The sequence below is a fragment of the Cyprinodon variegatus genome, unplaced genomic scaffold (assembly GCF_000732505.1).
Source record: "Cyprinodon variegatus isolate N-32 unplaced genomic scaffold, C_variegatus-1.0 Scaffold734, whole genome shotgun sequence".
In the NCBI taxonomy this organism is placed as follows: Eukaryota; Metazoa; Chordata; class Actinopteri; order Cyprinodontiformes; family Cyprinodontidae; genus Cyprinodon; species Cyprinodon variegatus.
In genome coordinates, this window is record NW_015151187.1 from 338085 (window position 1) to 361891 (window position 23807).

The window sequence follows — 23807 nt, forward strand, 5'->3', positions numbered from 1 at the left end:
CCCCCCCCCCCCCCCCCCCCCCCCCCCCACCCATCTAGAGTAATGCATACTCATGGAATGGCTTTTGTAAGCTGTACAGATGACTCACTTGACAAGACAGGATTTCCAGGGCAAGAAAATTAAACAGATGGAATGGGTTATTAACCAGCTCACTATAAAAGAGTGAAGAAAAAGTAAAGAGTGCTGGGGACAAATATGTTCAAACATAGTGAGAATTTGTCTAAAAACTAAATGCTACCTTGTGGAAGAAGCACCCAGCACCAGATCTTCTTTTAAGCAGATCTCATTTTAGGGGCAGTTCGATGCTCAGTGACTGACTGCTGATTGGCAGGTCAATTACCCAAAAAAGGAATCTGATGTCTCTTCAATAATTCCTCAATATTATCTTTCCTTTTTCTGTACATGAATCAAAAAATACATCTTAACTGCAAGCTTATTAATGTCAAATAAAAATGAAAGGTAGAGGATTTGATATATCTATAAATAGGAAAATTGGCCATTTGCTCTAGAATTAAATTTAAAATTACCTCTATAAATTTTCAATATAAATCTAAAATAACACCAGAACAATCTCATTTGCAGTTTTTGATCCACTTGTGCTAAAACTATTTATCTTGACTCTTAGATGTAATCAACTGCATTCATCATAGTTTTTAGTATAGTATGTAACCTTGAATACAATGACGAATATAATATATCTGATTTTTACACAGCAGAATGCATAAAAAGAGTCACTACTACCAAGAATTGGCTTTCGTATTATACTACCTTAATACGGTGCCTGCAGTAATAACCTTTAAAATGTTTTGGTAATATGCAATGGAAAAACTCTAAAAATACACATGACATTTTAAAAATAAGCATATTGTTTGAGGAGGCAAATAAGATAACCTACTAATTGAACAAGCAGTGTTATACTTAAAATAAAAGAATTAGATATGATGGATTTGGAATAAAAAGTGTATTTGTTTTTTATTTCAAATATAAATTGTCTTGTTCATTCATTGGCATTGTATCTCACTTACCTACTTAATTTAAGAAAAAATGCACTTATTTTAAGAAAAATGGACCTACTTAGATATACATTTTTTGTATTGCAATAATCAGCTGATATTTTATTATAATTATTGGGATATATTAATTTAATATAGAAATGTAAAATTTATTCTCTTATCACATTAATACTTTTGTCAGTAGGAATCTAAGCCACTTTTAAAAAAGAATGTATTCACTTTTTGATTCTTCTAAGCTGTTAAAATGAAGGCTGGAAAAAGATTTTATATTTATTAGGCACTGCAATTAGCTTTTACTTCTTTAACTCAGAACAATTAAGGTCCAAATGGAAGTGAGCAACAGTTCTGCAGCATCACTATCGGCTATATGTGAATACTTTTAATTTCCTCTGTAGTGGATTTCTGTAGAAGAACTTTCAAGTGTACTACAACATAAAAACAGCTTGAAAAGCCTTTGTTTTAACACATCTATAATTATGGAGTGAGTTTGGTTCATTTGTTTCAAGAGAAGACCAAAAAGATGCAGCCCAGACAGATATGTAACTTTAAGTAAGTTTATTTTCATAAAAAAATGTAAATATATATATATATATATATATAAAGTTGTCCAAATTACATCCAGGGGTTAAAAAGTAATTCATGCTGATATAGCATTTTTGTTATGATAGATTTTTATAAANATATATATATATATATATATATACACATGTGTGTGTGGCAACGTATCTCACTTACCTACTCATGTGTGTGTGTGTGTGTGTGTGTGTGTGTGTGTGTGTGTGTTTTTTTATTTCACTTTTCTCAGACTGAGTTTTATGCATTAATTGCATTATTATTTTTATTCCAATTTACAAAGCTTAAGATTTCCATTTACAATATGTATTTTTAATTTCTTTTTATTTTATTTACAAAATGTGTTAATTATATAAATTGTGTTCTTTGGTTTCCACAAGAATAAATGGGAAAAAATTCACTCCATAATGTTACTTTTGCTTCCTAAAGCTATTTTTGGGACAAGCAAGGATTTGGTTCCACTGCCCCGTTTATGGGACACTATGTTAAGGTCCAAAGGTTTAAAGCTGAGTTTCCATTTAGTCATGGCAGAGAACTCCCAAGTTAACATCCCCCCTGCTTTTCATTTTTAGTCACTGGGTTTCTGGGCCATAGATTCTAGGAAGAAACTATGACATCAGCCTATGATTTTAGGTCAAGCAAAAGAAAATATGTGAGAATCCCAGAGTGCTTTATCTATGCCTGTGAAAGAGTTCAATAGATTCACAGGAAGTTTTGAATAAAGACAATGGATTTTTATCCTGTTAACATGCGGTAAAAATCACGCAGCAAGTTTCAATTTGTATATAATCCCCTTCAGTCTTTTTCTTGAATGAAACACTCTTAAAACATGCTGGATTTATTGAATGAATAAAAATCAGCAAGCATGGATGACAAACTAAAACAAAAATCTTATTCTCACACTTTAATTATTCAAAATAAAATCAAAACAGCTCAGACAAAATGGAGTTTGTGAAAATATGGTGAATAAAAACTGGCACGATACATCAGTGTGAATCAGACTACATGGCAAATGGGCCATTGAGTACAATACAGTAAGTGCACATGAGTTAGAACCTGGTGTCTTTACTGTGTTCATGCATTTGGTTATTTTTTTTTTTTATCACACAGCACAAAACAAACCAAATAAAAAGTCCAACAACCAACTGTTTAGACTATTAGATGAATAAAACAGACATGGTTCTAAGAGTTGTTAGAGCCAAAGATACTATGATTCCAAACTAGGGATGGGATGGAGGGTTCAGGGACTGTTGGGTCACTGGTAAGCATTACTTACTGTAATCTGTGATGGTCTTTGGATTGGGGTAGATGTGGGCTTAATCATGATGCTACTTGTAATTTTACTGTTGCCTTTGGCAACTGGAGTGCTGGAGTTTGCAGTAACCTGAGTCATTTTTTCCAAGGCTCCAGGCGCTTGCGAAGGAGTGCTGATACTCTGAATGAACGGACTTCCTAAGTGAATGTGGATTTTGTTATCCTCGGTGGTGATGACGTTTGGCCCCGAGCTGTTGGACCTTTGTACCTGCCAGCTGCTCTGTCTCTCAGGGGTGACACGGAAGACAGCGTGCCCGACCTCTGCAGGCTCTGTCGAGAGGGAGCGATCCTGCACACCTGTTGTCACGGATACAATTTGTATGGGTGACATGGCTCGGTCTGGGGTTACAGAGCCGCATGAGTCTGGGGTCATTGCTCTAGAGTATGTAGCCATGGTGAAAGGTGATAGTACTCTATCTGGGGAGCATGATTCATCTGAGATTGAGGAACGCTTTGATTTAGTTGTCGGAGAAATGGATTTTGCAGTAGGGGAAATCGAGGCATTCTGAATGATGGTAATTCTCTGCTTGGGGGGACCTCCACTTGTGGGTATGACAGCGGTGCTGGTGAATGACTGAGGTGTTTCTGTGGTTGGACTGGTGATCTCTAGAGTTGCTGTGTTCTGTCCGTGGTCAGGGGTAACTTTTATATGCAGCGGCTGCCCAGGACTATGGGTCAACACCAAGTCTCCAGCTTGGACATGGTTGCTGTTATGCCGTGGCTGCATTTTGCCATTCACCTGATGAGTGCTGTCTTTCGTTTTGAAGAATTGGCCTCGTCTCATATTGTTGTTCAGGTTGTTGACGTTGTTGATGAGCGAAGGGCTATACTTGGCGAGCTGTAGTTCATTGCTGTAGTTTGCGTCATCATCAGGGGCGCTTTCGTCGTACAGCTTCCCGTTGACCACTGCTCGTTCCAGGGGTACAGTAGTCTTACTGTTGGGGGACATGAGCTCAAGCGGCTCAGTCTGAACCTCCTTCGTAGAAACATGAAGGTCTGAAAACCGCCTTCCATTCATGCCTGGGCGAAGACTTTTACTAAAGCGCCTGTATCTCTCCAGCTCTCGAGTTAGCGTCTCCATTTCTCGGGCCAGTTCTTTGTTTCTGACCTCTTGCTGGGTTAGCTTTCTTTGCAGAGTAGAATGGTCAGTTTTCATGCGGCAAATAGACTCTTCTGTTCCCATGTACTCATGAATCTTCTCCTTCAAAGCTGCCACTTCTCTGGACAGATGGCTAGACTTTGCTTCCTCCTCCTTCAAGCGTTTATAAAGAACATGCTCTTGATTGCACTCTTTCTTTTCTGCCAGTTGGTACATGGAAAGCTCTTTTCTGGATACCTCAAGCTCCTCCATCAGGGATTTGGCTCTTTGTTGTTCATTGGTGAACCTTTTTTCCAGTGTTTCATACTCGGGTGTTTTTGAGGAGTCCCCCTCTACCACTTTCATATCCTTTAACTTACGTCTAAGGCGTTCAACCTCCTGTGTCAGATCTTTGATTTTGTTGTCTTCTTGCTGGAAGCGATTAGTGAGAGGTGTTTTAAGTTGCTCCTCTTTTGCTTTGCTTCGTAGATATTCCCTCTCAATTGTCTCAAGTGACTGCAACCGTTTCTTCATCATGTTGATTTTAGACTCCAGATCTTTATTCCTCTCTTCCTCAGCTCTTAGTTTGGCCTTTAAGTCATCACTTTCCTTTGTTGCAAAGCACATTTTCTCCTCTAGCTCTGCCTTTGATTTTAATGCCCTTTTGCTTTCCTCTATTAGCTTCTCTGTGACCGATGTAACCCTGTCCTGCTCGGCTTGAAGCTTGCCAGTACTGTTTTGTACTTTGTTCTCCATTTGTTTTAGCTTTTCTGCCATTGCTTTTCTCTCATCTACCAGCATAACTGTCAGAGTCTTTAGTTTGGACAGCTCCTCTTTTAGTATCTGCTCAGTCTTGACCATCTTGCCTTCTGCACCCTCCAATTCTTTGACTCTAACCTTCAATATTTCCAGTTCGCTGCTCAAAACCTTTGACACAGTCCTCTCCTTTTCCAAGTTACTCTTCAGGGAAATGCATTCTTGTTTGCTTTTACTAAAAGCATCCTCTAGTTTCTCTAATTCTGTAATTCTGTGATTCAGTTGATCAACTTCAGCTTTCAAGCACCGGCTCTGTTTGGTCTCTTTCTCCAGTTTCTTGTTGAGGTCTCTGCACTGGTCCTCCATTCTGATCAACTCCTCGTCCTTCCCCTCCATCTCCAGAACTCGTTTTTGTAACTCCTCAAGTTCCGACATGAGACTTGAGTTTCCACACTCGCCTCTGCTAATTTTGTCCCTCAGTTCCTGCAGCTCTTCTTCGGCCCTTCTGAGGGTCTTGTTGGTCTCCCCCAGCTCATCGAGCTGCCGGCTGAGTGCTGACAGTTTCTGGCGCAGATGCCTGTTTTGAGCATCTTCACTGGTCAGTTTGGCAGTCATTGCTTCCTGTTCCTGATAATGTTGACTTGCTTGGTCATGTAACTCAGTCTCTAAACGACTGACCTTTTGCTCCTCTTCCTGCAGACGAGCATTAGCTAGACTCAGTTCTTCCTGAGCTTGTGCAAAGCCCGTGCTGAGCTCTTGGACCTTGACTGCCTTCTGATTCAGCTGTTCAGTGAGGCGCTGCTGTTCATCCACAACCATCAATGCAAAAGACTTGAGTTTTGTGAGCTCTTCCTTCAGACTTGCAACCTTTTTGTCGTTTTCTTGGTCTTTTCTTTCTTGATAGGCCTTTTCCTGTTCAATTAACAGCTTTAGCCTGTAAAAAGAGAAAAGATTCCGTTTAAAGAGAATTCAGAAGTAGCTGATCACAAACTTTGCTGGTGTGACTCAGCTTCACAACTTTGCCTATACCCTTTGGCCCTTTTTCCTAAGACATCAAAAACTCTTTACTCCATTGTTGACTTTGACTGAAGAGCAAATTTCATTTGAAATTTCATACATCATAAAACAGCAGACATTTAAGATGTTATGTCATTGTGAAATAGAAACAGTAATATTTAACATGTTTCAAGTACTGCTGTGATAAACAAAACGGGCCACTTTTGCTTTCTCCACTGGATTTAAAATGAAATTTAGCAACCTTAAGGTACACTCTAAGACATCACATTGTGTTGCTGCTTCTTTATCTAACTGTTTTAAGGACAGATATAAACAGGTAAACAGGTTATAGACATGAACAGGTTTAAAAACAAGAAGAGATGTTGAAATAATTAAAAATAAGGGACTGATCTCAAGATTATCATCTCAATGCATAATGATCTTTCTTCTTAATCTCTTTAAGCATAACAGGCATTGGACAAATAAATTTTGTCTGTAGAATTTATTGGTAGTGGACTTCCTGCTATTTTCCTGGATGCATAGTGGCATGTTTTTAGGTATATTTATTTCTTCTTATTATGTTAAATGTTAATATCTTTGCATTACATCAACAAATTTTACTGAATCTTTTGGGGTATAATAAACAAAATTGCTTCATTAGCTGATTATTTTTCAAGGTGAAAAGACATTAGTAATGAGAATTTGTGCTTTTATATATATATATATATATATTTATGCCAAGCTAATGCTAAAAGTGCAAAGATCAAGCGCTCCATCACAGATTTTAAGGCTTCAGTTCAAATTTCAATGCTAAAATAAATGACAATGAACAAGCAAAAATGTAGTGGAACAAAGTACTGGGGAAAAACTGAAGTAAAGCTCACATTCAAACAACTAGACACATCAGCAGTTCTGGTTTACCGGGATTTGATTTTTAATATAAAGAATTGAAGTCAAGTCATCTGTCCAACATCGATATGAAAATAATCCCAAACAGAGCAACAAATCTTCAACAGCCTGCAGTTAAATATTCAAGGTTCAGATCTTCAACCTAAAGAAATATTGTGGAAACTTTGGAAACCTTATGGAGCCAAAGCAATGTTGTACAGTCAGTCTGAAGTCCCGGATAACAAGCTAAAAGCCTGATAAATTCGTACAGAAAGTTATAACTAAGGCATAGTCCACACGGAGATGAACACAGTATGTTTTCATCGGCAGCTTAGGAATTAATTATGTCCACTTAGACAGATTTTATTTGTCATTTTGAACACAAGTGTATACAAAAAGAAATTTCATTTGAATGTTGTGAATTTTGCTCCATTATATTTGCCATAAAAGAACATAAATGGAAAATTTGGTTGAATGGGATTCAGAAATTAAGCTTTGAAAAAAGTTTTAATCAGAAAATGGTTTTAAAAGAAACTCTGGTGTTTTCTTAGATTTTTTCATAGATCACATTCTCTTCACTTCAAGCGTAATCCAAACCATCACTCCCGACATGGACATGCACCAGTACAGCTTTGTTGTTAACGCAGATGCAGACCAATAGGAATGCGTTTACGCTCCTCACTGCAAAGAAAAGCCCGCCCCCGAAGGTAAACGGTATGAAATCTGTGAAATGCAATTTGAAAAGAATCCAGTTTAAGAAACTCATCTCAAGAACAGATACTTGATAAACACCATTTATAAATATTAAATGTAATTTTGTGTAATTTATGTTTTTGCCAAACTTCAAACAAAAAAAACTACTTTTCTGAAAACAGGAAAGTTACTGCCACACATTTTTTTCCACTTAAAATACAAGTTTAAAACATAAAATTTGAAATTTAATGTCTGGTTTGAATTATTATTTTTTTTTTTTGCAAAATGTTTCTTTTTAACTTGCAACAACAATAGAACAGAATTCAGTCTATACCATCCTAACATACGTGCTATATATAGTATCACAAAGTGAAAATAATAGTCTGTCTGATTTCATAACTTGAACATTAAATAAAGTGTTATTATCCCACTCAGTGCCTCCGTAGCCATATTACCAATAACTCTTTTACACTTACCTGAGTCATGTTTGGGAACCTGTTTTCTAATTCACTCAAATTAAAATTAATGAATTAAAATAAATGAATAAAGTAGTTCTCTTACTTGAGTCAAATTTAAGTTACTCTACTTACCTGTCAAAAATTATTTATTTGGTTTCAAAAAGGGCTGCATCTCTTTGATACAAAGCCTAGATGGCAAAATACCTATAAGGCACACCTAATATAATCTGGATGAGGATGGGGCCTAAGCGTTACTGCTGCTGAAGGTGGTTCCACAAGCTGTAAAGTTATATAGAGCATAGGTAATATTTTTAAAGACTTTAGCAGCATGAGGTCAGATAGGTTTGGTGGGAAAATTGAATGTAGAAGCATAGGAGACTTAGAAATCCAGGTCAAATGACTCAAATCACTAATAGATATAAAAACCAGAAGAAAGTTGAGCTGTTTGTAATAATAAAAACAGTTTAGAGTTTACTTGTGAGTATGGGTAAATTTAAGAACAAGGTAAAGTAAAAATTAGAGCGATCTTAGTAAAAGTTGCAAGGAAACAAGGAGAAATCTTCTGTTGTTTAAAACGTAGCATAAGCAACTTTATCTGATAGTTTAGTTCTCAATGCTCAATGTGTGATGTCTGTTGGAGCCGCAGCATGTAACCTTGGTCAGGGCTGCTGCCGCATGGCTCATATATCCCCTAAGGGGATCCGCTGCCAGGCATTTTAACAACGATAACCCCCCTGGCATGGAACAACCCAATAATTGAGGGGTTCCTCTAGAGCATGCCCCGCCACTGCCACCCTCCCTGTTTCTTTCCCTTTTTTTCCTCCTTAAAATTACCGGAATTCCCCCTGCTCTACAGAGTTTAAACGAAAACCTCCTAAAAAGGTCTGTGATACATGACGTCAGCAATGTGGGTCTTTTATAAGCACTGCAGTGTCATGTGTCTTAAACAAGACAACCAAATGAGAAAATAACAACAAGAAAGGTTGGGATTAAATTAACATATGGACAGATGGATACCTCAGTTTACTTACATACTTACATACATACATACATACATACATACATACATACATACATACATACATACATACATACATACATACATACATACATACATAGATGCAGCTACACCCTGTGCAGGTTGACAGTCTGGCGCAGTGCAACACAAAGACACATAGCCAAGCACACACACACTCACGCCTAAGACAACTGAGAGAAACCAATTAATGTAACGTCATGGTTTTGGGCTGTGGGAGGAAGCCGGAGTACCTGGAGAGAACCCACACATGCTCAGGGAGAACATGCAAACTCCATGCAGAAAGACCCCGGGCCAGGAACTGCTGCAAGCCACCAGTGCTACCACACTACCATTGTGCAGCCCGGAAATAACATCTAGTAAAATGTTATTTTAAATATAAGAATAACTTGTCATCTTTTTAGCCCTTAATGCATAGTGTTGCATATTTAATCAAAATCCTGCAAAAAGAGCACATGCATGATAAATACTCTTATATTACTAAATATACTCAAGCAGTCTTACAAGTAATTTTGAAAATTTTATGCATACATTACTGTTCGCTAAATAACTTAAATTAGCACAGTCATGAAAATGTATAATTTGGTATGAGCTTAGCTCAAATAGAATAAGTTTGAAAAAAATTGGTGACCAGACGTCCCCAATTTCTGGGGAAAGGTGGTCCAAAATGGGGACTGTTCCCGGAAATTGTTGACAGTCCCTTTATCGGAAATGTCAGATTTTACAGTTTTATAAATAACGGGGAAAATGTTGTGTGTAGACTGTTATTAAGGCAGAAACAGCGCTTGAGCATGTTGCACACAGAAAACGCTGTTTTATTTTTTAAATTAAAAAAAAAAATGTATTTATTTATTTATTTTTCCTATGTGCTTTGTTTCTGTTTTATCTTCCTGTATTTTAATCATGTAAAGCACTTTGCATTGTCTTTGTACTGAATTGTGCTATACAAATAAATTTGCCTTGCCTTTTAGCTGATTGGCAGGTGTTAATGTATAGATGAGAAGCAGAGGGCACCACTTTTAAGACAGATGAGAAAGAAGTAAAAAGGTTATTATCACAACTGGTTGCAGCTAATGGGGTGCTGCCTTGTGTTATAGTTAGCCTGTTAATTGGTTCATTTGATTTGGTTTGGGCTAATCATTGTAATAAATGTTTTGTTTGTGCCTAGCTTTATAAAAAAAAGGGCTTTTGTTTTGCTAAAGATGAAGAGACCCAAAATAGACTCAGATGAAAATAAACAGAATGATTTAAAACTCCTTGTAAGATGCAAATCTGGTATGGTGGTTTGAAAGGTATCAACAACGGTTCGCCTTAAGATGTTTTTAGAATCCATTGATGGCCTTTAGTTTATAGTTTCAGATATTTAGTTATTGTAAGTAGGGTTATAAGTTGTTTTGCTGTTTTATGGTTGTGATTTATGAGCACAGACTTCCAGGCTTGCATCCAATTATCTACTAATCAGTTTGGATATATGAACGTTCCTCATCATAAAAAATATGAGGCAGTAACAGGAAAACTAAAGGAGACAAGATCTGCATGATCTGAGAATGATGGAAGAAGAGATAACCACCTGTAGAACATTAATTTTTTTATGTATGTTTTAACTTGTCGATCCAAATATTGTAGTGATTAGCCTTTTCAGTATCTAATCAGATAAAATAATAATAACAATAGTGATAATCATCATCATAATCATAATATGTATGATCAGATTATACCGGTGTTATGACCCATCATATACTATGACCAAAGTGTCTGCTGTAATGGAGTCTCCTCACAAGTCTGTTATCTACTGACCCTAAAGTCACTTTACTGGATTCATATCTAAACCTAAAGAAGTTTATGGTTAAATACATGTAGCGCCTCCTTGGGTCACAATGCATGATGGGTCACACATTTTGTTGCTTCATCTGGTGTGTGAAACAGGAATCTTGCTTTAACTGTTAAATTGTAAGTATTCATGTTGTACATACTGTTGTTTGGAAAGGATTTTGATTGTATTATGTCTCTGTTTTAGATTAATGCTGGATTGATAGAAGAGCAGAGGAAGAAGATTATAAGACTGATAGAAAGAAGATTAAATGAGAGCAGAGGAAAATTGGAACATTGATGGATAGGTCAGTTAAAGTGAAGGAAGAAAAATCTGCTTAAAAAGAGTTAAACAGAGAGCAGGCAAAAGTCAGAAGAGAGCTAGAAAGAAAAGAAGATGGAGAGGGAAGAAGACAGAGAAGACCAATAAACACTGCTGATTGATTCATTTTATTAATCTTAGAAAATACTAGCAGTATGGAGAGGCACATCCCTGGATTTCACAATAGATTTTTGGGTTTAAATTTTAATAAATATGGAAAAATAAATAAAGGGATCACTGTCCCGTTTTTCTAAATGAATTTTTATGTTACATACTTCTTTTTATCTATGTGCTAGAAATGTCCCCAGATTGGATTTCAGAAATCTGGTCACCTTAGAATAAACACATGTTTACAGCTACATAGACATTTATAACCATTTTCCAAAAAACTGTTAGTTAATTCTTTTATTTTAAGTTCAGTACTGTTTTTATTACGTTGCCAGTTGATTCAAGAGATGACTGCTGGATATGAAGTCAAAATTTTACTCTTGAAGAGAACAGCTTTTAGACTAAAGATGCTTTGTTAAACAGGAAGAAAACAGAAATGTCTAAACAGGCTTTCCCGAAAAGTATCCTGTCAAGGGGAGATGACTTTCTCTGGTTTGTTCCTCTCTCGAAGTGACAAAAGTTGCGGATGACCGCAAAGAAACAACAACAACAAACAGTTCCACACAGGTGTAGGATAGAGACCATAATCTTATGGAAACATGGAATCTTATGGTATTTAATCTTCACTCATTAAAGCTTCAAGTTTGGCCAACAGTTTACATAAATGTGTTTTAAATTAAAATGCTGATATGACTATTTATTATGTGCCCAGAATTATTAACTATAGTTTCACTCCTATACAAATACTTTTGGAAGCTTCTGTATATTCAGTCAGTTCTTCCTTTGTAAAGCTGCTGTATTCATACTTTTTCTCTCCCTTCTTTAAAAGTAACTCCCAAAGTTGGGGTTTTCTAGCTACTAGCTGCTTCTAGATCAAGAATGGGGTCTTGAGATCCTCTGCAAATATTAAAATAAACAATTAAAATATTACTGATGAGGCATATTTATGTTTTAAAGATATGAATGTACCACTTAGGAAAAAAAAAAACTTATTGTTAAAGCAATTCGTTGGGTCCGGGTTCCATTCTGGCTCTATTTTGTGTGTCAGATGGCTAAATATTTGGACCCTCTATTATAGAAGAAGATACAAACACAATTTTCTTATTTAAAATACAATGAAAAACTAATTTATACAAAAATATATTTATAAAGTAGGTATTGTAGTATAACAATGTAACTGCCTATTCAGTGACTCTGGTTAAGATTGGTGCATTTGCAATTTTTTTTTCCTTTTTGCTAATTTTCTGTATTATTTATTATATTAAAAGATTACAACCTAGAAATATTTTAACCTAAAAAGATTCCCTACAACATTTTGGTTGAGAAAATTCAGTCAATATGTCACCTTGAACATTTAAAATATGAATTTGCTATAAATTAGTAATCAACAATTTTACTAAAAGAATAATTTTCTAACTTCTTCTTGCATCACATTTTAAACTGTTAAGGATTATGCCATACAACTGCAGATACAAGAGAAAGTTTAGGAATGCTTGTGTAGGCCTTTAATTTTTACATTTTACTCAATCAAGTCTTAGAAATTTTCTTTAAATGTCCGAAAGTGGAGTTTTCCATTTTTCTGATATTTTTAGAAAGTGTTTCTTTATGGTAACTTCAGTTTGTTGTGTTCATATATTGCTGTGATCATAAACCACCGTGCAATTTGCACCCTCCTTGCTCAGAGAGAAAAGTGCTAAAAATGCTGCTTTTTAAACAGACCTCATATACGCAAACATGGGGTTGCTAAGGATACTCTAAAACAAACACATCTCTGGGGTAAACTTGCCTGTAATCACTATTTACTCAACCTCTTATCTCAGTCCCTGCTGTTATGGTGGTGATGTCATTGTTTCAAAATAGAAGCAGAAAGGCTTTTGTCCCAAAGGAGGGCAGGAGTTGCTACTGATCGTTTTTTTCTTTATACGTTTTTAGCCAGATACTAATCCTGTCAATGTCATTTTTGGACATTAATGAAGTTATTTTTCCTAAATAAAGGTGGTGGGGTGTGTTTTGTGGATTATAAATTAAAAAAAAAAATTATCAAAACCTGGCCAGATGGTGCTACTATAATGAAAGTTCAAGCAAGGAGGAAATAAAGTTAGAGGAAGAACTACTAGAGAATAGAGATAGAATGAAACAGAATGAATAAAAGTAGTTTCTATGTCTTCTAGCAGTCTAAGCCTAAAGCAGCATAATTAAAGAGATAGCTCAGAATAACCTGAGACATTCTAACTTCAAACTTTATCCCAGAATGGCAGAGCCCAAACATGAGTATAACTGGGTTCTCGTGAGTTTAGCCCAAAAAGGAAATGGATTCTATTATATGAATATAATAGAAATATCGTACTTCCCAAGCACATGGTTTTAAAAATAGATTTAAAATTCTAAATAAAAATGTACCGGTAACATTCCATACAAGAAAATGTTTGTTACCCTATGATCTTTATGAAGGTTTATTAACAAAAAATTGGGCTCTTGACTGCAAATGTTCAAAGTTTCTGGGGCTCCAGACATTTCTTATGATGTGAAAAGTGTAATGGTACTCTGGATTGTAAAGATTACTGACCCTTGGACTAGAATATGCAACGAGCGTCTGACCTGTGAAGCCCAAAGCAGTTAAACAGAGTTCCTCTCATATTTAAATCGTAACATAGAGCATAGTACAACTCCTTACTAACAACTCTGTTGATTTTCAGCTCTGTAAAAATAAAAAACCTGACAGCCACCGTGGGTTTTAAAAATGTCAAGGACAAATAATTTTCATGGTGTGATTTGATGGGTTTGTGGCTTCAACTAGACTGTTTCTTGCTTTTCTTTAAAGATATTAAATTTCCCCCTCCTGTTAGCTCAACATTAGATCCTATCATAAAAGGGAAAAAAGGAGCATCCAGCCTGCAGCAGCAGGTCTAACCAACAGGATTCCCTCGCCAAAGGACTGGAAACTGTGGCTCAGCTTATTGCCTAAATCTGCCCTGCATGTTTCACCACAACTGGTTAGGTCATGTATGTACGGCTTTATGCAGTGACTATTTCAGAGGGATAATGATTCATATTGTGAATCAGGCAAATATAAAGGTTCCCTCCTGAGGGCAAACAAAATGTCTAAAATATATTCCTTATATATTTATTCATTAGAGCATGAATGAATGATACAGCTCTTGAATTTCCAAAAATTCCTTGTCAGTTAAAAAATAAACAATTCAGTTCATCCAAAATGTGTAAAAAAAAAAAAACCATTTAAGAACCATTAAAATGGCTGCTTATAAATTAGTAACTAAAAAGTCAGTATTTTAACCAGCAATGCTCGACGTATTGTTTGTGACACAAATATTGTTCTAGAATGTTTATTTAATTTAAAATGGATGCTAATAAAATATAAAAAATTAATGAAAAAATAGAGTTAGTGAGAACATTTCTAAAAGTGAGTCTATTTGCACTTAATTTCAGCAGGTAAATAACGTAATCTTACAATGGAATGAGTATTTTTGCTGTAAAAATGAGACTATATATTATGCACTTCAAATAAGAATATAGACTTTTTAGTTCTTATTTTAAACATAATGGATCTTATGCCTTCGACAAATTGTTTTACTTATCCGCTCAATACAAGAAAAAACTGCATTTGTTTCAAGATAAATTGAAATATAGATTTCAGTTTTAGCAGTCTGTACTCTGTAAAGTATTTCATACAAATCAAACAAAAGATGTATTTTGATTATAATAATTACAAGACTCCATTTGTCTTAATTTAATGTTTTGTTGTTGTCGGTGAAACCAACATTTTATAGTACACATTTTCCCAACTTAAGTAATTTGAATCTCTCAGGATTATCCGGTTACTGTTTAGAATTAAAACGCTTTACCTTTCATGTTAAATATAAATGCTAAATTTGACCTTTTCAAGAATTAAGTTGGATGAAAAAGTTTTGGGAAAACATGAAACGAATCACGAAAAGAAAACTACTTTTGACACTGAGTGGTGTGAAAACTCTTCACAAAAATCTGAAACCTTTCATGCTTTTCTTTTTTTTAATGAAAGGATAAACATATTTCTTTCATTTCTTTTTATAACCGCAACATCCTAAACTTTTAACTGAAATATTAGACCTCAGATAAGTGGTCATTTGCTAACATTTAGTATTTTCTACAGCCCCGTGAAAGAAGTGATCTAAAAATAAGTACAACTTTCTGTATAAGTGTATTTCACCATCATCAGAGCAGGTTAATAAAACTGTCTGCCAGTGGAATTTGTATTTTGTTCACCAAACTTAAAATAAGATATAAATGAATAAAATATGTTCTTTTCATTAGGTTATTTACTTGCAAAAATCTTTTACCATTGCTAATAATTTTATATTAAATCAAGATTCGGGAAACTTAATTTTAGTATAATTAAAAAGCTACTGGTCTCATGTCTTAGAACTAACTATTTTAGTTGAATGAGGTTAGGCATCCTTCCGATAGACTTGAAATTAAAGACGTTTCCATGAAACAACCAAAACACTGCTTAAACTACACGCAAAAGCTAAATTTAATGGATTTAAACAAAATAATGATTATCAGCTTGCTTCAAGTTTTTCAATTTGTTATCCTGAATACATAAATAATTGCATTTATTTTGCCTACCTGGGTTTAAAGCTTTACCATGGGTTTATTATCTTGCCGACCCCTCAACTCGTCCTCCGTCTATGGCTCTCACTCTTTGAGTAGCTGTAATGTGGGCATTCCTACAGATAGACCAAACAATATGTGCTCCCTGCCTGTAGACCATTACATCATCAGCATATCCTTATATGGGGCTTTTGCACTGCAGCTACTCACAAAAAGGGGGTGTGCTTGCTTTTAGGAGCCGCAGCTCGTGCTTGAGTGAGACAAACGTTTAACTGAAAGTTTCTGTAAAAGAGAGGGAAAGGTATTTCTTGACGTATGTCATATGTGAAATATCTGTCGGGGCTTTCTTTCAGTGCTCTGGAGGCAGGCTAGGAGGTGAAGAGAGATGAGAGGGTAGAGTTTCAGTGTTTTATTCTGGGTCCTGTCAAATCAAAGCATTAATGGAGTCAAAAGAGAAGGGAACTAAATTATCATTCTGTGAAGTTATGAATTAATTTGGACAAGGATATGTAATTAAAAGCGGTGTTCTTGTACAGTTTTACCGATTAGGGCAATTGGAAAATGCTAAAGTCTGAGCAAGCTACTATTAGGGCTGGTCTAATTGGAGCAGTTTGGATTGATTTCAAACATTACATAGTGAGAAAATAAGCTTTCTTATTTATTGTTTCGTACAGATTTCTGAATAGCCTGATTGCTGTGCAAAATTGACACAGTGAGACACAAAATCTAATGACCACAGTAGGGTTAGACCCATTTTCACTTGGTAAACATGATGTTTTTCTGTAGACATAGCATAGCTGAAGGCAGAGCGATTCCCCCGAGCATCGTAACAACAGTGGCTAGTTTTGTTAGCTTATATTATTTTTTTATTATGTATACATGTAAAGTTATCCCCTTTCCACGATTGGGATATAGTATTAAAAAGTAAATTTTAATGGATGGAACCAGGCTGGATGACCCAGTACACACTTTCTAAATGGATGGACAATCTTATGTTCTTCCCAGTGGCAGGAATGCACTTACCATTAAGAGGAAAATACACTGGACCTGTAACAGCGCATTAGCACAGTAAAGTGCCATTGGCTTGTTTTATCATGTAATTTTAAACTTAGATTGTAAGTTAGGTTTTAAGTTCAGGCATGTATGCGCTCCTGTTTGGCCAGAAAGGAACTTGAAAACAAAATCTTCAATACAAAAGTATTAAAAAATCGTTGAAGATAGGCATGGATGAAGAAACTTCATCACTGAGTTGAACAAGAATGCAATCATTTTTGACATACACTAAGTGGTTGCCTGCAAATTTCTCCATACGTGTAGTATGGCTCATGAAGTTGTTGCTTTTTTGGACACATTAATTATGTTTTTGATTAAAATTCTTTTGCTAAACCAGAAAGAGTGTAATTTTACTTCACGTGTGCAAAAATGATCCAGGAAGAAAGTGGCAAAACCAAAAAAATTTGACAAAGCGTCAAGAAAAGAGGAGAAAAGTAGAGAAAACGTAGCTGAAAAGAAGTGCCCTAAAGGGTAAGGAAACAAGGAAATCAAGAAGCTGCACCTTTAAGTTAGCAATTGTGACTGGTATCTTCACAACATGAGCAGCTAATAGTAGGAATAATGATGACAGCACCTGTTGGGGAGGGTCTGTCATGAACAACTAGTTTGTATGAGAACTGTAATAAGTAGGCCTAAATCTTAGTCCTATACATGACAGGTAATTTTTTAACCTCTTAAACCCCCACCTGGTCGCCGGCGACCCGGTGGGGGTTAAGTGGACCTTAAGTGGGGCTAACAATTCAGAATGCATAAAATTCGACCGCTTAAATTTTTACCAGCAGGTGGAGCCATTGTGCGCAGCTCCAAGCTAACACCAAAAGTTCAAAGCCCCACAGCTCTGGAACTGTTATAGCTAGAGGTCTGAATTGTTTTGCATTTGTGGTCGACATGATGTAGACCAAATATAATACAATAAAACCTGCCTTTTCTCAACAATGTCTTTATTACTGCTGTTGGAAAAAGACCTATCATTTCCGAGAATAATAAACAACTTTGAGTCATGTTTGAACTGATGCAGGTTGGTCTGTGTTCTAGTCACCCAGTTTTAATTTATATATTAGGAAACTAGACGGTGTTAGCTTTCAAATAATGTATTGCACATGTAATTTGTGCTAAGTTATTTCCTTTTCCGTTTTGGGTATGCAAAATAGGCGAGGATTACCCAAAATGAGGTGGATGTTAAGAGGTTAAGTAAGTCTAAAATTTTGTTTATTTTTGCTTGAGGATAAGAAATACTTTTTTTTTTTAAGTGTTTCCTGTTTTTATTTGTATTGAATTTCCAGAAAAAGTTCAGGCCTTGGGGGCTCCTGTAAGTCAGTGAATATGGATCTTCTCATTGCAACATGTACCGAGGCCACGACTCACAATGGGCTATATGCCCAACTCCACTTCTTCCTAAACTTCAGCCAGCTCCTTTGTTTCCTGTCTTTTATTACTGAGCAAAATTATATAATTATTTGTTTGGTACAAATATATAATTTCCCATCCTATCCATCTGTTGTCTGTTCCTGCTTAACCAGGCAGCGTTTGGTTACTATTATTGAAAACAAAGGCTTGCATAATCCAAGTCTACTCGCTATCTGTTTTGTAATGATTAAAACTTTTGTTGTTTAAACAACACAGGAGTTTTCCACATGGTCAATGGAAAATAGATGAGAATACAAATAAACTTCTGACTTCAAATCTGCCACAGTTCAACATGTGCAACTGCCTTATTATGACTTTTTTAATATTGGAAAGAAACATGGATTGTAGATACATGACATGTAGACCCGGACATTGGTTTTTAAAAGCACAGGTATATAAGCAGGAATTGAGGGTCTATGGTTAAAATATAGTTTAACTGAAAATCCACAAAATAAAGACACTTATTTCCGCTTAAGCACAGGGACAAAATGCTGTGAGCTTTGGTTGTCATGTTGAATTAAATAATACTGTGAATTTTTCCATGTAACATCCTGTTTAATGACAAACTAGTGTTATTACTGCTGTCCAGCTAGCTACAAAATAAATTATTGAAACAATGAAGCAGAGATAATTAATAAAGGAGAAATGCTACCAAAATGTTATTCTTGACAGGGTTCTGCCCTCTGTTTAGTTTATTTCTGGTTTCTTTTTTATTATGCATCTCTGTAGTTCCTTTCTGTCAGTTTGGTATTTCTTTAGTTACTCTCTGTTGCCCCCTTGTGCCTGTTCCATTCCCCTTGGCTCCCTTCTAGCTAGTCCTATTCACATCTGCTCCCTATCAGCTCATTAGCCCATCCTTTGTTCTGTTTCCCATATATACACCACCTCTGCAGTTCCTACTCGCTGGTTTCCTGTTGTTTTGTTGGTTCCTGATCTCTTGCTTCCCACATGTATTTTCCTTGACGTTTAATGGATTTAGTTTGGTTTTCTGTACTTTAGAATTTTACTGGATTTTTGCCTCAGTTGCCTGATAGTTTGTGATGTTATGATATGAGCCGAGGTGTGATTCATTTAAAGGAGGAGCACAATTGATGACATCCAAAGCCTTTTTACCATGATAACACCTGACCATTTTAGGAAGTGGTTCAGACCCTGTGAGAACTTCAACAGGCATTTAAACAGCCTCACTACTCAGTTCCCCATCAGAGTGGCTGTCAGTTGGATAGAGTTTAGATATATTCTAAGAATAGATTGGTTAGAAAAACCACCAATCTAGTTGGTTTATTCTATTTTGGTTAGATTAAACAATTTAATGACCAAAATCTGATCAGACCACTGGTTACAGTTTTAAAGTTAGTGTTAAGTAGTATTGCTTTTTTTGTAAGAAGTTACCGTTGCTAGTGGTGTCAGCTGTAAGACATTGACTTCCACCCCTGAGGTTGCTAGTTTGAGGTCCACCTCAGATTTTTAAAGTTGTGATAATATTTAACAAGTATTTTGGCTAATGTGACTAGTTTCTAATAGTTTTCCCTTGAAAAAATAATGTATAGATTGGGTAAAAACACTAGATTGGTTGGTTTAGCCTAAAGATTGGTTGAAAAACATAACTTCTGGAAGTTCCGGAAGTCTCCATGATATAGATAGTTGATCACAGATGCCTGCAAGTTGGATAAATTATCCTGCACCTGTCCAAAGTGATGACCTGTTCAACCAGCATTCTGGGCGACTGTTTGTGAGAGAGCTGATGGCATTAGATCAATAACTTCCCATATGGTCTAGCGGTTAGGATTCCTGGTTTTCACCCAGGCGGCCCGGGTTCAACTCCCGGTATCGGAATGCTTCTCCTTTGGGTGAGTTGGCCTAGTGGTTAGCACAAGATATCCCAATCTTAAGTGACTTTTCATCAGCCTTGAATCCCCCCAACAGTCTTCATTATCCATGAATATGAATCCCTTTTCAGATGTAAATGCCCCATTATCGCTGTGGCTGGAGAAACAATCCACCTCTTTCAGTTTTAGCTCAAGTCTCTCTCTTTGAGTGTTTTACCTGAGAGTAGGGGGGAAAAATCATATTTGTAATTAATTATAACAAGCTATACGTCATTAGTGTCGCCAACACCGCAATGATTTCAGTGGAGCCACCACCGCAGCGATCAGACAATAACTGATCTGTAAAATGAAAATAGCTGCATGAGCTGGAACGCTGTAGAAAGCAACAATATTCACACAACAATGACCATTTATGCAATAATGACCATTATTTATTTGGGGGGAATATAACTCAAGCGATCTCTCCTCTCTCTCTCCTCCGCTGCAGACACCCAAACAGCATCGTGAAACTGCAGTAAAGTTGGAAATATATTCACAGATTCAGATTTTCCGGATTAATAACTCAACTTCCGGATTAATAATTTTTTCTACAAAACAGACACCTCTCCACAACCAGAGCAAGGCAGACAGAGCTACAACCGTAGTTTCCTCAAAACGAGTCTTCTATTGCGCTGGGAGAATTACATTGGACCCAATGGGGAGCTCGCTGCTCCAAAAATTTTCCGTCTGCAAGTTGCAAAATTTTTCTTTGTTATTATAGGCATATAATAACCAATATTTATACTATAGAACATTGTAGTGCCTCCAAACATAGATAACCTCATCTAGTTCACACTACAACTGTTACTTTGGAAAAATGTGCTAAACTCTATTTTTTTTTTTTTTCATGATTATTATAAGCAGGCCAGTTGTGCAATCTTTGCAACAGAAACCACAGCACTGAGCGTTGTGTGCGCTGCACAAAGTATACCTGTCACAAATGCAGAAAGGACTCACCTTGGATTTGTAAAAACTGCTAAATGTATCTTCATATGTAGTGCTTTTCCTTAGGTGGAATAAATGTTACTCCGTTACTGAAATCATACCGTTTGTCATTCTCTAAGCTGAAATGTTGAATTACATGAAAAGGCAAGAACAGACAAAATACAATTATTCACTAAGTTGTTCTTTCTTTTTAACATAGTGAGCTTTGCAATATAAATCAGTCTATTGGTGAATGGACATTATAAATAGGCTCTGCCATGCCTTGTTGGAAAAGCATGGTTATGACCTGTTCTCAGCTCAGGAACTAGGACGCACACAATGGCAGCACCAAGGGGATGGGTTAAATGAAGAGAAGTAATTCCCTCTGGGATTATTAAAGTATAAAAAACTAACAAAGAAAAAAAAATTAAGTTTGGGGTTACTCTCTGGCAGTCACCTAGTTGCCACTTAAAGCTGTGCATCCCATGGTGAGGAATGATGATACTGTGGCGAGGTGCACTGTATGCTGACGTCCCATGAAAAACAGAAAGCACAACCGATGTTCAAGGCTACAAGATTGAAAGTATTAAAAATAAAAGACCGATACTTTTCTGTTTTGCGTTTTTACTGAAATTACTGTTAGTTAATAAACAGTTGTTGAGAAGTTGCTGGCCTTAAGTGTGTATGTATGGGGCATGGTGTGGATCCGTTGTCTCCGGGGGGTGGGGGGATGGGGATAAGCATCTCCTTGAAATTAGTTTTTGGAACTTGGGATGTCTGTAACTTCCAACCTGATTAAAACCAAAAGCTACAGAAAAACAATTATGTTTGAATAAAACTGACCAACCCCTTTTATTTGGCTTATCATTGCCCAATTTGCACAAACACTTTCACTGTCTGTTTCAACTTATTTCACTATAATGGCAGAAAAACATTGTAAATTTTTTTTTCTTACATTTTAAACAAAAAACCTTACAAACCTTACATTAACCATTTTAAAGGAACTTAAGATGGGGAAAAAAACAAGAAAAAAACTATTTTAAAAAAATCACACATTATATTACTAACAGTTGTTATGCACTCCACCAGTAGGTGGTGAAATGTTCACATGAAGCCTCATGAACTGTGGGGATCGTTGAAGCAATTTGGCCAAACGGTTCAAAGCCTCATGAAGCTTCATCTCACCATCACCACATTAGTCCTTAATTAAATCAGGAAAACTCATCTCTGCATTTGGGTCCTCAAAGCTTCCACCCAACCTGACAACTGTAGTGTTGATAAAGGAAAGAATTTGATTTAAAAAAAATTATTAAAAATAAACTCGGTGTCTCTGTTAAGGGAAGAAACAGTTGTTTTGCCTTGCAACATGGTTAGCTGTTATGGTACCTAGACACTTGAAACAGTAAAGCAAAAGCAATTTTTCATATTTAATAATGCTAACAAAATATTGGAGAAACCTCACATCAGGAGGAGGATTAAGATTAACTGTATCACCTAGCATCCATATGGAGCTACCTGCAAAGTTTTAGAAACTGAGGACAATAAAGCAGAGAACAATTTTTCATATTAATGAACGCTTGCAAAAAAATATTGTTAGCTAAAGCTTTGATCAAGACGATTTCAATAAATGGATAATCACATATTATGTTATGTTTTTATCTGTCTTTACAGAAAAAAATTACAAAACTTAGATAAACTATATTTCTGTTTATGGATAAAAAAACATATAACATTGCTACATAGCTTGCTTCTATGAAAATTTTAAACTTGAAACAATAAGTTGCAGCAATGTTTCATATCCAAGGATGCTAACAAAAAAAAAAAAAAAAACATTGTAGGAGAAAGCTCAGATCAGGGGGAGGATTAATATAAAAGATAACCCGATCTTATGTTTCTGATTGCATATAACCTAGCATTGCTACACAGCTACATTCCAAAATTAGAAGACAATAAAACGGAAAACAATCTGTTTAAAGTCTTTTAATGCTGCTCCAAGATATTGTTAGCTTAGCTGAAGCTTATTCATACATTGAAAATTATGCTCACATGTGTCCTAGAACAAGTAAAATTAAACTTGTCAGCTTCGCCTGTTTAACTAACTATTTCCTATTTTTTTGTGTAAACTATTATTACGACCTGATCATGAACACTACTGGATTGTAGTCCTTTATAACCAGTTTTTTTTTTTAGTACATTTATTTTATTTGTTGTGATTGAATTAAAAGCAAACATAATTTAAGAAAAATAACTTAAAGTACTGGGTAAAGGGGAGTGGAATGAAAAATAATCTTAATATCATAGTATTATCTGATGCCTTTCCCTAAAGCAATAGTTTAAGGAAGAATTTTTACTTTAAATACAAAAGGCATAAATAATTATATAATAAACATCACAATATACATAATGTCTTTGTGCATACTCCTAAACACAACATAACTTTTATGATGATTATTTACTTTGCATTAAAATCAGGCACAACTGATATGTACTCTTAACCTTCTGCTCTTGAATGCAGACGAAACAGAAGTTATAGTCTTTGGACCAGAGTCTTTGAAAAAGAAGCTGATTAGTCAGGGACTTCATTTGGGATTAAATTGATCTCGGATACTACAGTAACAAAATCCTGGTGTTATTTTTGATCAGGACTTGTCATTTAAATCCCATATCAAAGAGCTTTCTAGAATTTCCTTCTTTCATCTGCGGAATATTACAAAAATTAGAAATATCCTGTCCAGGGGTGATGCTGAGAAACTAGTCCATGCATCTGTTACTTCAAAGCTGGACTATTGTAATTCTTTACTATCAAGAAGTCCACAAACTGTAGTTAAAAGCCTTCAGCTGATCCAAAATGCTGCAGCCAGAGTTCTGATGAAAATTAAAAAGAGAGATCATATCTCTCC

General features: G+C 35.8%; 1 protein-coding gene and 1 non-coding gene across 3 annotated transcripts in view; one reads left to right on the forward strand and one right to left on the reverse strand.

Moving 5' to 3' along the window:
- Positions 1-2434: 2434 nt before the first annotated feature.
- The window catches only part of filip1l (filamin A interacting protein 1-like), a 60072-nt gene continuing 38699 nt past the window's right edge, over positions 2435-23807 (reverse strand). The window contains exons 1-2 of one of the 2 annotated variants that reach the window (XM_015395289.1): positions 15671-15772; positions 2438-5668 (exon numbers count right to left, since the gene is read on the reverse strand). In XM_015395289.1, coding sequence (XP_015250775.1) covers positions 2842-5553 — 2712 coding nt within the window. In that variant the 5' untranslated portion in view covers positions 5554-5668; positions 15671-15772 and the 3' untranslated portion in view covers positions 2438-2841. Of the gene's footprint in view, positions 5669-15670; positions 15773-23807 lie in introns of those variants that run through there. The other variant, XM_015395288.1, reaches the window with a different exon arrangement.
- Positions 19880-19951, forward strand: trnae-uuc. The gene has a single exon. It is a non-coding gene; the product is annotated as a tRNA-Glu (tRNA).